Source organism: Fringilla coelebs, assembly GCF_963513975.1.
Source record: "Fringilla coelebs genome assembly, chromosome: 2".
Lineage (NCBI taxonomy): Eukaryota > Metazoa > Chordata > Aves > Passeriformes > Fringillidae > Fringilla > Fringilla coelebs.
The window spans coordinates 90,128,400-90,145,045 of record NC_140029.1 but is presented as its reverse complement, the minus strand read 5'-3'; the positions used below and the strand labels follow the sequence as shown (position 1 = coordinate 90,145,045).

Below are 16,646 nucleotides of genomic sequence, written 5' to 3'. Positions count from 1 at the left end.
GAATATACTATGAAGAAGAAGACCGTGACTTCTCTAAAGAGAAGCCCTACCTCACAAACATCCTGAAGTGCTTTGACGGCTTTGGGTGGAATGTGTATGGATAAGGGAACTTCTATTCATAGTGTATGTGTGCTCAGGGTTCTTGAAGGCATCTTCTGGTAGTCTGTCAGCAAATTCAGAACTTATGTGCGTGTTGGTTGAAAGATAGTCAGCAGAGGATAAAAAAACAAATTATGAGAGCTGACTTATCACAAATGAAGTTGATCAAGTCTGTGGTGGACTTGTCAGATTTATCTGAGTAGTAGTCAAAAAAATCAAATGCACTTCTAAGAATAGTCACACAGGAAAAGGGACAGAGAGGTAAGCAGGGTGTCCGAAACAGGTCCCGGGCAGGTGAGCTGCCAGCCTGGTCTGATAACAATTGTATTTATGTTACAGCTCTATGGTCCTCCCATAAAAGTGGAAACCCCATGACCCAGAATATTTAGCCTGGATGCTGCATGGCTGAGAATGGCCTTACCAGGAATAGTGGGAGGGTGAGCTAGAGGGCAGCTTGCAAGTCCTTTCCGATAATAGGCGTTTTAATTAAAAGGCATTGCAATTCAACAGGAAGTCTGTGACAGAGAGAAAAGAAAAGAAGGGGAAATTACAGAAAGAAATATCTGAAGACAGCAGCTTGCACAATGCTCTCCCCATAGGCTTCCACCAGCTGCTGACAGTGTATCCAAGCCACAAGGTCAGCACTTCTTTCATAAACTCTTGGTTCCAGGATACGATACACCTACCCCTGACACATGTTGTTGGCCTGGCTGAAGCAAGGTCTTTTAGGTCTTTGTGGATTGAGTCCTGGTTATGTATGTTTCTATCTTTAGTTACAAAACACAGTGACACATTTTTAGCTGTAATACCTTTAGCTAATCATTGATAGACTGGTGAATATGTAATAGTTCTGGCGTTAGTCAGAGGCTACAACTTCCTCTTTCAAAGGTTAGTGCTTGTATATTCCTTGTCTGTTTAAACTGTATTTTCACCCTGTAAAGAGCAGAACTTGTGAGATACAGAGATATGATCCTGGGACTTTCTTGCTCCCTAAAAAAAGGAACGTGTTCTGGTAGTTTATTTTACAAGCTGCCCCTCAGAAATTTAGATTTGAAGAAAAGCTTTGTTGTTTTCTGGAAAGAAAAAAAAAAACAGGCTTTGTTATTTCTGTTGTTTTGTTGCCTTTCCATTTGGAATTTTAATCAGGTCATGTGCCTTTAGTGCATGAGCTGATACACATTTTGTACCCACTAGCTACAGCTGCAGAGCTGAAGCTGGTACACTCTGCCTGGGGAAAGACAATATTAATTGCAGATCAGCACTTCTATATGAATTAGCAGTCAGACATATCAACAACAGGCATATCAAGTCATACATGAAATCATTTATAACCTGAATCCTCAGGTGTGGTGTGTGTGACCAAGGGAAAGGTCCTATCAAACTAATCCTACAAAACCTCACTAAAAGCCAGAGGTATGTATTATTTTTTAGAAGCCTAATGACAGGAGGGAAGGCCAAGGAACAGACTCATTGATATGATGTTATCAAATTAAACAAACAAAAAATTGCATTCAGGGAATCCAGAAGTTTCTCCACCATTCATCTTGCTGACCCTAAGGCCAGTGAGCCTCCTGCTGCTGCAGCTGACCAGGAGAGGCAGGACTTGAACTGAAGAATCTTTGAGATGGCTCTTGCAAGATTGTCTCCGAGTGTGTGTAGCAGCTGCAGTCAAAACAAGGGCAAGGTCTCCTGTCTGGCAGGTAACAGTCAAGCCAGCAGGGATACTCAGGATATCCTGGTGTCGTTCAGAAGGATGCAGTAGTGCTGCATGAGTGTCATACTGAGCTGGAGTGAGGAGAAACATGGCATTAGGCTCAGCATAAGGACAAACCTGATCTGGACATCAAAGCTGCAGCTGTCACCCTGTACTAGGTGCCAGAGCCTGCAGAGGAATGTGAGCTGCCTGCTGAGAACCTGCACTGCTGACAGACAAAGTTTCTGGTACCAGCCAGACCAAGGTTGAAGCCCCTGTGCAGATGAGGGCAGACTGAGGTGAGGCAGTACAACAGATCACTGTGGATCTGCAGACCCTGTCTGACCTCAGAGCTGCTTCTGCTCTGTTGTCACTGTCCCCCAATGGAGCTGGGCAAGTAGCACTTTCCTGGGTACCCCTCAGGAATGAGGGGAATGAGAGGGGAGCAGGCTCCTATTTCCTTGCCCAGCAGGCAATTCCCCAGCTCTCCACAGCAAAGTGCCAGCACAGAGCACCTTCTTTTGCTGTGTCCATCAGAGGGTGAGATCTTCCAGGGACAGCACCTGGTTCTTTGGTGAGATAATTCCAACTGCATACCTTGTGGGTGAGCTGGTCTCCAGAGGAGGGGCAACAAGGATAAGAAAGACAGAAAAAAATCCTGCCTTCTCTCTCTCTCATCCATTATTCAAAGACTGAATACTGTGGCAATATTTTGATATCCCCCTTCCATCAACATCACACAAGCTGAAAAGGTATTCTTGGTCACATCCTTTATAGTACTACAATGATTTTTCCAGACTGTCTCAGGCTGGCATTGAAACAGGCAGTGGGAGGAGGGTATCTGTGGCTCTGGGGATTTTTGCTTGAGCTAGGAGGATCCCAAAAGGAAACAGCGAAAAATGAGACAATTTAGCACAACTGACGGGAATTAATGAAGTGATTCTGTTCCCCTGTCCCTGTGTTTCCAGGTGAGAAAGATTCATCAAAACAATATTGTCTGTTCTGTCTGTGGGGTGAAGAGGACTCTGCCTCCCCAGACAAATTGATTTTGTTTTGGCTTCTCTTACATTTTGCCATCCAGAGTTGTATGTTTGGGTACTCACAGGTGGGAGAGAGAGAGGGGGAGAGGGAGAAAGAGGGAGGGAGACTGGGGCTTACAAGCTGTCACAGGCAGTAGGAGCACAGCAGCAACTATGCCGCTGGGGTTTAGGGGCAGCTGACAGTCAGGAACCCTCAGAGTCACCTTATATTTCCATAGATGAGCTTGGGGAGAAATCTGAGAAGTGCCTAAACCAGCAATTATTTTTTGAACAGAAATACGATATGGCTGGATTGTATCACAGTTGCCAGGACAGGCTTTCTTTCATGCTGCAGTTTCTCAGATCTGCTTCTTAGGCTACCTAGATCATTAATTTTACAACTACAGTTGTCCCTGGGATTAGGGACATGCAGCATACTGGTTGAGAGCCAGCTGAACATGAGCCAGGTGTGCCCAGGTGGCCAAGAAGGCCAGTGGCACCTGGCAGTATCACCAATAGTGTGGCCAGCTAGACCAGGGCAGTGATTGTCCCCCATACACAGCTCTGGGGAGGCCACACCTCCAGTGCTGTGTCCAGCTCTGGGCCCTGCACTACAAGACAGACATCGAGGTGCTGGAGCACATCCAGAGAAGGGCAACAGGGCAGGTAAAGGGCCTGGAAAACAAGTCTGATGAGGAGCAGCTGAGGGAAGGAAGGGGCTGTTTAGCTGGAGAAAAGGAGGCTTAGGGGGACCTTATGACTCTCTATAACTCCCTAAAAGGTTGTTGTGGCAAGGAGGAGGTTGGTCTTTTCTCTTTCCACTTTCACAGGTAACAAGTGACATGATGAGAGGAAATGGCCTTAAGTTGTGTCAGACAAGGCTTAGATTGAATATTAGGAAAAATTTCTTCACTGAAAGGGTGGTCAGGCATTGGAATAGGCTGTCAAGGAAAGTGGTGAAATCACCATTCCTGGAAGGGTTGAAAAAATGTATGGAGATGGCACCTGGGGACCTGGTTTGGTGATGAATAGAGCAGTGCTGGTTAATGGTTGGACTTGATGATCTTGGAGGTATTTTCAGCCTTAATGGTTTTATGATTTTATATAACACTTAAAGGCATGAGGTGAAAATTACAGGGAAGAACTCCTGGGAACAGGCAGAATGTGAGTACTTTCAGCTATGCAACTATGAGACAGAAGCCAAAAAAAAGTGGTAAGAATTCTCCAGGTCTGCCATATGGCAAATGAGCTTGATTTGTTGGTGTTTTCTTACCAAAGTGCATTAGGCTTGGGTTTTTCAATCCAGAGTCAAGTCTGAGTTGTTTCTCAAGCACTCCTGTTTCTGAGTGATCAGTCATTCAGAGACTAGAGATACCAACTGAGTGCATTCATGCAGTGGTTGCAAGAGCAGGATGAGAGCGATGCATGGGTGACTGAAACACCTGAGAGGCTGCTGCCACTTCCCTGGGGCTAACAAAGAGCACTGGACTTGTAAAGGTGACTCAGAGGACCAAAGAGGAATACCAAACGGGTGATGGGTTAGCATCAGTAAGTGTTACAGGTGGGCTGCCAACCACCCAGAGGGCCACGATACCTTGTGTTGTCTACAAGGTTTGTACAGGCTCTGTGTTTTCATGGGATAGAAGAACTCCTACTGCTGCAATTAAAGGATTTGAAGAGATTAAGGTTTGTAGTAAAGTGATTCTTCCCAGGTCTGTCCCTGTAGCAGATGTGTGCTGTGGTAAGGTTGTAACACACAGGCATTCACACTGTCTCTCTGTCTCTCTCTAGGTTCTCAAGCATCTGCGACACTTAAATTTCACCAATAACATGGGGGAGCAGGTGGATTTTGATGAGTTTGGGGACCTGGTAGGAAATTACTCAATAATCAACTGGCATCTCTCTCCGGAGGATGGTTCAGTCGTCTTTGAAGAGGTTGGGCACTACAACGTTTATGCCAAGAAAGGGGAGAGGCTTTTTATCAATGAAAACAAGATCCTGTGGGGTGGATTCTCTAAGGAGGTAAGTGCTTAAATCCTCACAGCAAAGTTTTCCTGATCCACAAGCTGAAATTTGAACTAGCCCTGCACACTCCTCCTATTATGGCTCCGTGTCTCATGATAGGATCCATTCACCTTACTCTATGCACAGTCTCCTCCATAGTCTTTCTTACCCTTCTTATGTACTGAAATAATAGACAATGTCTCCTCCCTTTCTGTACATTTGTTCACCCTGAGTATTAACGTTTTAAATTATATACTTTATTCCTGGCCCAAGCAGATACAGTAGAATTTGATAGCAGTGTTTCAAAGGGATGAAAAATTCATTACCAAAGTCTGGTTGTTGACTAAATCAATATTTCCTGACCTCGGTAGTTTCATTGCTGAAAAGAGCCATCCCTTTCACTCCAATTAGCTCTGTATCAAGAAGTGTCTCTTCTTACTCTTAGTTATATTTACAACTCTTTCTGCTGGCTTCACCCACCAAGTCCTAGAGCCTTCCTCACACCCTTGCCTTGCAAACCAACAGAACAAGCCCTGTAAACCTGCCTGGGTTAACTTGGTCATGGTGTTCAAATAGTGGAAGATGCCAGCACCTGATACCTTTTTTTTTGTATTCTCCTTGAGGATGCTTCTGCAGCCTCAGAAGTAGTGATCTCAAGAGGTAGCAATTGACTTCGGTCAGGACTAAGTCGTTCTCCACTGTCTTGCATATGTTTAATCTTTTCAGCATAATTATTGTCACTAGCAGCCAGGCTGTGTCTGACCCACATGATGGGAACATGGTGCAGACATCTCCAGACCAGAGCCAAATAAACTGCTGCCATAGCTGGCAGCAGCCAGCTAGGCAGAAACTCTGACTCCCAGAGGGAATACTGAGTGGGCATATGGTTTGTGGTCTGGGAATTGACACAGGGAGTAGAGTATTAGCTCAGAAATGTCACTGCCAGGCCCTGCTGGGATGTTTCAATCTGTTAAGCCAGTACCTGATTAATGAAAGAAGGAATTCGCTTCCATGTGATTATTCACATTGGCTGGCAGATCAGGTAATGCTTCTGCCTTAGCTACTTGCCCAGAACAGTTCCAGCATGAGTTCAGCCTTTCTTTTACTCCAGCTTCACTTCTGGTTCAAGTCCAGAGCAGTCTGAAGGAGGCATGAATTGAACAGAGCATACTACCACAGAAATACTGAGCTCAGAGCTTTTCTAAGTCCACCTGGAGTCTCTAAGCACAAACTACAAGTAGAACTTAAAAAACCCTGATATTATAATCCCTCCTTCAGATTGCAAATGCATCTTGCACTTTTTTCAACAGTTAGGATTTATTGTTTTTTACTTAAACTGAGTGATTGTGTTTTCTTGGTCTAAATTTCTCTGGCAGTGCAATGTTTAACTTCATTCTCTGTCTTAAACTGTTAAAAATGTGACAGGATGTTGCTGAGTGCAATGCCAGGGTATATAAATTTTGTGCAGTTGAGGGGTTTGCAATCTCTGTGTCTGCTGCAGCCTTTTTTTTTCAGTTTATATACTTCCAATTTCTTTCAGATAAAAGGTTCTGTTCAAAAAGAGTAGCTGGTACTTCACTCACTGTGCCTCTTGTCATCCCTAACAAAAGTTTAAATGAAGGTAATTTTAACATTCAGAAACTTAAACATTGCGCAGAGTTGCAAAAGAATGAGTTAAGGAGTAGGTAAGATAGATAGATTCATTTTGGCAGAAACTGATGAAATTCCCCACAGAATACTTAAGAATTCAGCCAAAGCAATCACAAAAGTACTAGCAATTCATCTTCCAGAAATGTGGAGGATGCATGATGTCTCAAAGGATCAGAGAGCAATCGTAATACCTGGTTTTAAAGCAGTTATAGGAGAACCAAGGGAATTATACACAATTGAGTTGAGATTCAGTAACCTAAAAGACTTGATAAAAAAAAAATTAAATGGTTTATAAACACTTAAAGGATAATAAACTGATAAGAACAAGCCAACATGTATTTGTCAAGATAAAATCATGCCAAACCAATTTAATTTTTCTCCTTGGAAGCTCAATCAACTTTGTAGATAATGAGGAAGCAGTGTGTAACTTCAGCCAGGCCTTTGATTCAGCTCTGTTCAAAATCACTGGTGGCAGCCTTGGGAAAGACAGCCTAGACTGATGAAATCCTCTTGATGGATGCACTGCCTGCTCAAAGATTATCCCAAGGAAAACTAGCACTGTGTTTATAACAGTAGGCACTAACAGCAAAGTGCTTCAAGCCAGGAGCTGCAGGGAGTCGCCCTGTGTATGTGTCCCATCAATGATGTAATCCTGATGAACAGCTTAGGAACAGCATTCCCAAACTGTGCTGCAGCTGCACTTCAGGCACCAATGACAGGCAACATAGACTGCCCTCACCAGAGCCACAGAGTGGTCATCTCTGCCCAGCAGCTGTCATTAGTGAGGGCTTTGCTTTCCCTGTGGCTAAGGTTGATACCTGCACGTAGGCAACTTCCAAACCATAGCTAGGACTCATTGCACACATGCATCAATGCAGGAGGCTCCTGGAGGTCAGCAGGTTGGCAGCACTTGGGTAAACTTGCATCAAACTTCCAAAAAGGTGAATGGAGGCTTCCAAACAGAACAGCCATTGACTATGTAAGGATCATGGTACTTTGCTAGCAGTGGAAATTGTAGGTTTAACTCTCCTGAGCTGAGAAAGTCACGTTCTGTGTCAACTCTTTTTCTTTAATTTAGTTGGAAAGAGGTGAGCTCAACCTCAGGTCATGACTGTGTGACAAAGGCCCAGGCTTCCATTCATCATGCTGAAGTCTTTGTGTCAGTGCACTTCAGGCATGCAGTGAGCCTGCCCGTGCAACCACTTGATGCCAGGACACAACAATGCTCAGGTGGGCTCAGGGACAGCAGAAATGCACAGCCAGCAGGTGACATCATTTACAGCAGCAGAAGTCTGGAAACCTTTGGATCTGTAAAGTGCCACTGATTTGCATCTTTAGAGGTTCAGTGTTCTTAAAGAAGAAGCGAGTTTCAGAAAACTTTTTTTTAAATAATTCCCACAAATTATTAGCAGACATTATGCAATATATTGGATTGGGGATCAGATGTCAGGGCCCATCATCTCCAAGGATGACTCAAGTTCCTGCCAGTAGAGATTGATGGTCTTTTCTCCTACCCATCTAACGACTGTTTTGGGGTATGTGTGTCATGGTCACATTCCAGTTTGCAATGCCCACAACACAGTAGATATTACAAAGATCTGCTGATCTTCCTTACTATCCCTTGATGTGTTCCTTCAGAAAAATCTCCCTGCAGTGGGCTGGAGAAGGACTATTGTGCAAAATGTGTCTGTTCTGTGGGCAAAAGAGGTGAGCATTTGAGGGTCTTCATGCAGCATGCCAACCAAGCAATAATACCCCTGGTGGAAGCCAAGGTCTTGCCACAGTAAGGCACTGACACCATTAACCTGCTTGGGCCCTTTTCTTGCAGGTGCCTTTCTCCAACTGCAGCAGGGACTGCCTGCCGGGCACGAGGAAGGGCATCATCGAGGGGGAGCCCACCTGCTGCTTCGAGTGCGTGGACTGCCCCGACGGCGAGTACAGTGACGAGACAGGTAACGCACACGGAGCTGCTCTGGGCTTGATGCCCTCCAGGCATCCCCCCACAGTTGTGCTGAAATCACCTCCCTTCAGGGCTGGGCTGGTGCCTGCCTTGCCAGGAGGCTTCTAAGAAAGTCTGAGGGACTTCTGAAAAGATAACAGGAGTTGAGTGCTGTGGTCCTCAGGTCCTGTCTACTGCTAAGCCTGCTTGTCCCTTCTGTTCTGCATCAGGAAAATTAGGGCAGAGAACCTGAAAAACAACTTGCATATAGAAAGCCTCTCAAGCAAACTCTATTGCACTGTAGCAGTAGCTTTTCTTCCTCCAAAAACCTGGAGGAGGGAGAGATTCCCCATCCCAAGTTCCTTAGTTATCTGTCTGCCCCTATGTTTTCCTCAAACTGTCAGGGTTTCATTTCATGCTCTACAAAGAAATAAAATCCATTACATCCTAGATTTCACAAGCAGAGAGAAGTATTTCCCTTTATGGATTCATCAACTACTACAAAATATCAGAATCTGTGGATCCTACTGAGCACCATGGGCATGGTTTTTGTTTCATTGGGAGCTTGGATCAAGCTACTCAGGCTCTGGAAGAGACGGAAAACATAAACTCAGGTTTCAAAATGGTTGAAAATTTTTGAATTTCCAACACCACTAGTGGTCCCTCAGTGCTGGGCATCCCCAGGGTAATGAAGGCAAGTAAATTATTTCAGGATATCAGTCCTCTCTACACTGTCAGGCACCTGGGACCTCCTCACACCCTCTCTGGTGGGCTGGTCCCAGAAAACAATGCAGACCTTGCCAAAGATGAACAATTCAGTAAACTGCTTGCAAAGCTGAACAAGTGTTCTTTGTGAGAATCTAATTTGGTCCTATCAGACAGGAATTATATTTTTTTAGCATGACAATATAATATACTTACATGATGCTTGGAAGCAGCATTTTCAGATTAAATAGAAGCAATTTTGGTCATATGTAATAGGGGTCTTCTGGTGTTTTTCACATAATTTTGGGAGCTAGCTCTGGTGTGGAGGTGGAATTTATGGGGCTGAGGTGGGGACTGTCTTCTGACTCTACAGTTTCCTGCTGCAATTTCAGCTGACAGTAATAGTCTTTACTTCCCGTGCTTGCCAGTTTTATAGGCATAGAGAGCAGCTTTACAACCAGTTCCATCCAGCTGAGATAGCAATGCTAGCAGAGGAAACAATCTGTCCTTTCCCAGCTGTTTGCTCCCACACTTTGCCTGGGAGCAGTGCAGGCACTTGTACAACCATGGAGTGAATTGGATCAAGTCTTTGGTCATCCTGAAAACAAGCTCTTGGGAGGTTGAGTTTCAACCAGAATGAGAAGCTGCATGCCCTCAAGTGTTAACAACACAAAGGAGGGGGAAAGAATGAGCATCCCTGCAGGAGAAGGGAGACTTTGTGGACTCCCTTCAGTGGCAGCATGGTCTCTAAGCCACCACAAGACAGCAGTGAAAGCCTGTCTTTAGGGTGTAGTGCTAAATAGCTGTCTCTGGCAGAGACTGCTCGATTCCCTACAACACAAAATTAACTTTGCTTTGTCTGCAGCTTGCAGTTTTTAATGAACTTCCAGGTAAAAGGCACAAGAAAAATAAGAATTATTGGCTGAATGGATGTAAATGAAATGACATGGTGATGACAGCTTCTGACTGAGCTTTTGCATCTAGTGCCAGATTTTCAAATAAACACCATAGGTGAGGCAAAAAGTCCTTAGGAAAGCAGTGTCATCTCAGGACATGGATGGTCTCTCCAAGCACATCTCAACAACAAGGGAGCTTGAAAACCTTTGGCCTCGTTACCTGGGCATTCCTGGCTTTTTCATTAGCATCAATCTCTGCTCTGGAAGCTGTTGTCAGAGTCTGTGTCTGTGCTCAGGTACAAAGCTCAGAGGGTGCTTGCTGTTAAAGGAGTTAGTGGACTCTCTGCAGCCCCTTGCCATCCTTCTGGGATGCCAAAAGCAGAGGTAAGTTGAGACCTCCAGCTCTCTGCTCACAACCCCTTTCTACTGCCATCAAGAGTTGTGACCTTCCCTGCTAGAGCACAAGACCCATTTGAGTCAAAGAAGAAGAGCAGAAGCAACAGGTCCTTGCTTTTTGATCATGCAAGCCATTGGCATGACCATGCTATCACAGCTGACCCAACTACTTTCATGAAGGAGATGGAGGCATCAATTTTCCCTTTGCAGGTATTAGTGGGACATTTGCTGGGTGTAGGGAGAGTGATATTATTAAGACACATCTTTCCCTGGCATTCCAACATGAAATGAGAATGTGCTGCAAGTCAAGGGCATTGCCTGCCTTCAGGGAAGAGTAATTTAAACACTAAGACTTGCCTCCATGGAATATGAAATAGGCTCTCAAAGCATTTAAGGAAGCAAGCACGTTTTTAATTTTCTCTGTAATAGAAAAAGGCAGGATATTCAAATGATGATAAAAGTGTGAGAGGTATGAAGAAAGACAGAAGTAGAAGATAAAAGTGAAGGAACAAGGAAGAGGGAAAACCAGAGCCTGTGTAAAAGCTGATAGCAATCGAAGTTTGCAAAGTTTTACCAAGAAATGTATTACAAAAGTGATGAGGGCAGAGGCAGAGGAAGCCAGAACCAAGCATGCTTTGTGCTTTCCTATACAGCCCCTGGGAGGCTGGTTGTTTCTGAGTAAGAAACTCCAAGACATCAATATATGACTCTGGGGATCTGCACACAGGAGCAGAACACTCCATTTGTTTAAGATCAAGGCTGGTGTGTAGCTGCCATATATGTCATCCCACACTTCAGCCTCTCATTCTGACAAACCTTCCCTCTCCTTATCACTTCTTTTTCAGATGCAAGTGCCTGTGACAAGTGCCCTGAGGATTACTGGTCCAACGAGAACCACACGTCCTGCATCCCCAAGCAGATAGAGTTTCTGGCCTGGACTGAGCCCTTTGGGATTGCTCTGACTCTCTTTGCTGTGCTTGGAATTTTCCTGACTTCTTTTGTTCTGGGAGTCTTCACCAAATTTCGCAACACACCCATCGTTAAGGCCACCAATCGGGAGCTATCCTACCTCCTCCTCTTTTCCTTGCTATGCTGCTTCTCCAGCTCATTGTTCTTTATTGGTGAGCCCCAGAACTGGACTTGCCGTCTGCGGCAGCCAGCTTTTGGCATCAGCTTTGTCCTCTGTATCTCCTGCATCCTGGTGAAAACCAACCGTGTCCTTCTTGTCTTCGAGGCAAAGATCCCCACGAGTCTCCACCGAAAGTGGTGGGGCCTCAACCTTCAGTTCCTCCTGGTCTTCTTGTGCACGTTTGTGCAGATTGTCATCTGTGTGATTTGGCTCTATACGGCCCCACCATCCAGTTACCGAAACCATGAACTGGAGGATGAGATCATCTTCATCACCTGCCACGAAGGCTCCCTGATGGCCCTCGGCTTCCTCATTGGCTACACCTGCCTACTGGCCGCCATCTGTTTCTTCTTCGCCTTCAAGTCTCGAAAGCTGCCTGAGAATTTTAACGAGGCCAAGTTCATCACCTTCAGCATGCTGATATTCTTCATCGTGTGGATCTCCTTCATCCCTGCTTATGCCAGCACGTACGGCAAGTTCGTGTCTGCTGTGGAGGTGATTGCTATACTGGCTGCCAGCTTTGGGCTTCTGGCCTGCATCTTCTTCAACAAAGTCTACATCATCCTCTTCAAGCCCTCCCGCAACACAATCGAGGAGGTGCGCTGCAGCACAGCCGCCCACGCTTTCAAGGTGGCTGCCAGGGCCACACTGAGACGGAGCAACGTGTCCCGCAAGCGCTCCAACAGCCTGGGGGGCTCCACTGGCTCCACCCCTTCCTCCTCCATCAGCAGCAAGAGCAACCATGAGGACCCCTTTCCTCTGCCGGCCTGCGCCGAGCGGCAGCGCCAGCAGCAGCGCGGGTGCAAGCAGAAAGTCAGCTTTGGGAGTGGAACGGTGACCCTGTCGCTGAGCTTCGAGGAGCCGCAGAAGAACGCCATGGCCAACAGGAACGCCAAGCGCCGCAACTCGCTGGAGGCCCAGAACAGCGACGACAGCCTGATGCGGCACCGGGCCCTGCTTCCCCTGCAGATCAATGAGCCCCTCGGGGCTGAGCCCGGCTTCCAGGCAGCTTCCAGCCCGGAGACCAGCTCGCAGGAGTCGGTGGTGGGAGACAACAAAGAAGAGGGACCAAGCCCTGAGGCGGAGCCTTCCCTGCCATCGGTTAACTCCCGAAATTTTATAGGCACTGGAGGTGGCTCTGTCACAGAGAACACGGTACATTCCTAACAAAAGAAGATTGCAAAAAGTACACCAGCCCCCAAGAGGAACTTGCTCACCTCTTGCTTCTGAAGGGGAAAGGTAACAAAGACACACTGCTGTGACACAGCCCCACCACACCTTAATGTTAGCGCCGGCAGGGTAGCACATGTGCCTCCAGAGGAAGGACTGTGTCTGGGGAGCCTTGGATTGAATTTGCATTTGCTTTATTGAAACCAGGACATCTCAGAAGGACAAGTGAAGATCGCCTCTGGTGGGGCTTAAGCAGAAGTCTGCATGCTGCCTTGCCTCCGTAAGCTTTTCCTGCCAGACTGCAACTCAGCTGACTATGGGAGGCACTAGGCAATTCCACTATACCCTGCTTTTACATTTATGTATAATATTCCTCTTTCCCACTATGTATGATATTCCCTCTTTATGCAGTATATGTGATCTGTAACCATGTGCATCAGGACTCTCAGCTCTACAAAAGCAAGGTACACGGTTTCTCTTCAGGAAAGCACAGTCATGGGGAAAATAAAAAAGCCCCCAACATCCTGCATGCTGTGTACAGCCAAGGGTGTGAACATGTAAAGTATTTAATGTGACAGAGCGCCCTGCTAATTTATATTTAGTAATGTCCCAGTCTCTCCTTTCTGCCCAACAGGAAATACTGGACAATACTCTCCGTAGACTCCATTGCACTAGACCAAGCTACTTAGCTTCCTACTGGTTTCCTCCAGCTGGAATAGCTTTACCTCCAGCCTGCCTGCTTTGGTGAAGGGGGAGAACAGCTTGTAAATCCCTTGCAGAGAACGCTGCAAAAGCACAATGAGATGTATCCCTGATTGATTATGTCGCTAGTAGTTGTATGCTTAACCAAGTGTTGCTGCTGTACTATCCCACAAGGCATACATGGCTAACCCTTCACACCATAGTCAGTGTTGTGCTTTGCCGTATTAACCTGCCTCACACCTGCACGGAGCATTGCGACAGTCCTGGCCGTACTGGTGGGCCTGACACAGCAGATGGAACAAGGAGAAATGGAGGAGTTAGGGATGAGGAGGAGCCCCCAGCTGTGGTAATAGGATCACCCGAGCTGGTGAATATCTGAAGTGTGTGTGCTGGTAGATGCCTGGGTGAGACAGACATTCAGGCCTAGGTTCTTGGACACATATAGGGACAAATGGATGAACTGGATACAGTTTTGCTCCTAAAAGCCACCTACTAGGTTATTTCCCATTTTGAAGAGAGGGCACCTAGCACAAGAATGGTGGACTGTACCTAAAGAATAACACTAAGGACGTCAGCAGAGAGCATAGCAGAACTTGATTACTCTTGTCCCACTCTTCCTAAAGCTCCTGGTTATTTCAAGGCATGCCTTGTTCTTTTTGATTCATGCTGGAAAAGTTGAAAAGAGTCATTAGCAGAGAGATTTGTTGCAGCCTGATGAGAGGAAAAAATACCCCTGGACAGCCTGGTGGGAGGGGCTATGGTTACATTGCAGAATTTAATTCCCTCTTCCCAGATTCCCCGTGGAAGAACAAGCATCTGTCAGGAAGATGTCAGTGCCCTCCCTCATTAGGCATGAAGGTAGTCTAGACCTGTGCTAGAAAGGTAGATGGGCCTGCAGCTCAGTGTGAGCAGAGACAAAAGGACTGTGTTCGAATGCATTGGGGGAATCACCACAATTCTCTTGTTACTGTTTTTGCTTGGTTGTTCTTCTGCCAGGGCAGGCAAATAAAACTTACAGGTGACATTACTGTATAAAAACTTTGTTTTGCCACCTCTACTTGTTGACCAGGAAGAGGAGTCTTGACTTACAGGAGCAAAGTGGAAGTCCAGAACCTCAAGAAGTAGGCTGTTCAGACAAGTTGTTTTAACACTTTTGTTGATCTGTTACATCCCCCTTGGAGTGGGCTCAAATTTAACTACACCACATAAGAACCAACCCAACTATAATTGTAAGGCTTGCAAATGACAATATTTGATTAAAATTCTGGCTCGGATGATTGGGGGAGGAAAAAAAAAAGTGAGTTTGAAAACACAAATCCTTCTAGTCCAAATTTTGGAAAGCACAGTTGTACCCCTGGACCCAGCCAAGAGCTGCTTACTGCTTCTGAAACCTAGGTCCCTTCCCTAGGCTGCTGACTGTGGCCCGTGGGCTCAGTTTAGGGTCTGGAATTGAGCCCCGGAATCTCCTGAGTCTAACTGCACGAACAGGGATGAGCACTAGATGGCAGAGAGAGAGGGCTAAAAAAGCCATTTTGGTTACGGCCTATACTTTCAAAAATTCCAACAGCCGAGTGGTTTTAGTGCTAAGTGAATTATTCCTACCAAAGCAAACCCAGCTCAGCAGCCCCTGAAGTGAGGCTGACAGCACTGAAACGTGTAAGATTTCAATGAGTGAAATGAAAACAATACAATTTACAAACCAAAGACGGTGTAAGAACACAGGCAATGTAAGAAACAGAAAGTCACCATCAGCTGCCTTGTCTGGAGAGCAATATTCACTAGCTATGTGTACAGTAGATGAGACTGACTTTTGGGTGCTTTTCATTCCTTGGGTGTTTTCCATTCTTTACATTTACTTAAAAGGAATTTATACCCTGGCACACAATGAGTCTCCAAGAACTGCAATCACTTTTTAGCATGGCCAACTGTGCTGTATTTGCTGGGGAAGCCCCTTCCACCCTCCCTGCTCTCCTACGTGGAGCCCTAAGCCTCCAGCTCCAATGCTGCGAGAGAGCTGCTGCTGCAGCTGATAGCAGTGACACGCATGCTGGACACAAGGGAAGGCCAGTAAAAAATGACCCCTTTGGGAAGGTGCTTTGTAACCAAACCCCTTTTCCCATGCACAGAGAGGGGGATGTGTTCTCATCCTGTCAAGTCCAGGAGAGGAGAAGGCTTGGTCAGGCTCCTGTCCAAGAGCCTGTCAGTGTATCACACGTAACAGCACTGATGAAGCCACGCTGGGGAACATTCTTCTGTTGAAAGCACAAGCCTGAGAACCTCCACTGACATTTCCTACCAGAAGATGCCCATGTGAATGCCTCATCCCACCCACCATGGCTCAAAAAATCCACTGGAAAGCTTGCCTCAGTGTGGGGTTTCCTGAACTGTCCAGTAGTGAAGCAACAACAGTGTATCAGCTCTCTGGTGGGATTTCCACTGGAAAATTTGGGAAGCATCCCAGTGAAGAGCCCAACCCTTCATCCCCAGTCTCCTGACAAACCTGGCAGAACTCTGCCTACCCAAAGCCCCAGCAAAGAATTTATTTATAGATGATACCAGAGGAAAGAAAATTCCTCCGTTATATTTCATGCTGGTCACCGTGTCCTCCTTGTCAGTCCATGAGCTCTCTTCAGTTTGCAATACCTGCTATTGTTAAATTTAGGTTTATATTGACCAACTTTACCAAGGGGCGCTGCAGAGCGGGAGGAGGAAGGTAGGTGTTTGTTGTTGGTTTTGCAAGAGTCTGGATGTTTAAATTGGGGGAAAATTTAGGTAGAGACCGGAACATTCCGACTAAAATCTCCTCAGGGATTTCCCAGAGGCTGGATAATTCACCACCTCCTTCAGCTTGCTGGCTGAAGAGCGGCAAAATCAGCCTGGGAGAGGGAATGACGAACGTGGTGAACGAGGGAGCCTGGAGACGGACCTTTCCCTGCGGCTGAGGGAGCACGCCGCGGCTGGGGAAGGTGGCACGGGGGAAGGGAGAACGAACAGCGGCTGGGGAAGGTGGTACAGGGGAAGGGAGAGCGAACAGCGTCTGAGGGCAGCCGGAAGGTGGCACAGGCGAAGGGAGAACGAACAGCGGCTGAGGGCAGCCCTGTCCTCCGCGGGGCTCTCACGGAGGCGTCCCTCGCTGAAGAGTGGCCGCAGCCCTTCAGTCCAGGACGCAGAACAAATTCTGCCGGCAGCTTGCACTGCAAGTGTCGCTTTCGGCTGGTTTTGTCTCCAGTCGGCCGCCGGGCCC

At 46.5% G+C, this 16,646-nt stretch overlaps 1 protein-coding gene across 1 annotated transcript in view; it reads left to right on the top strand.

Moving 5' to 3' along the window:
- The window catches only part of CASR (calcium sensing receptor), a gene marked incomplete at both ends in the record, with an annotated part of 39,722 nt that extends 27,025 nt beyond the window's left edge, over nucleotides 1-12,697 (top strand). Inside the window, 3 exons of the mRNA XM_084226408.1 lie at nucleotides 4,603-4,833; nucleotides 8,294-8,417; nucleotides 11,247-12,697. Coding sequence (XP_084082534.1) covers nucleotides 4,603-4,833; nucleotides 8,294-8,417; nucleotides 11,247-12,697 — 1,806 coding nt within the window. The remainder of the gene's footprint in view (nucleotides 1-4,602; nucleotides 4,834-8,293; nucleotides 8,418-11,246) is intronic.
- Nucleotides 12,698-16,646: the final 3,949 nt, after the last annotated feature.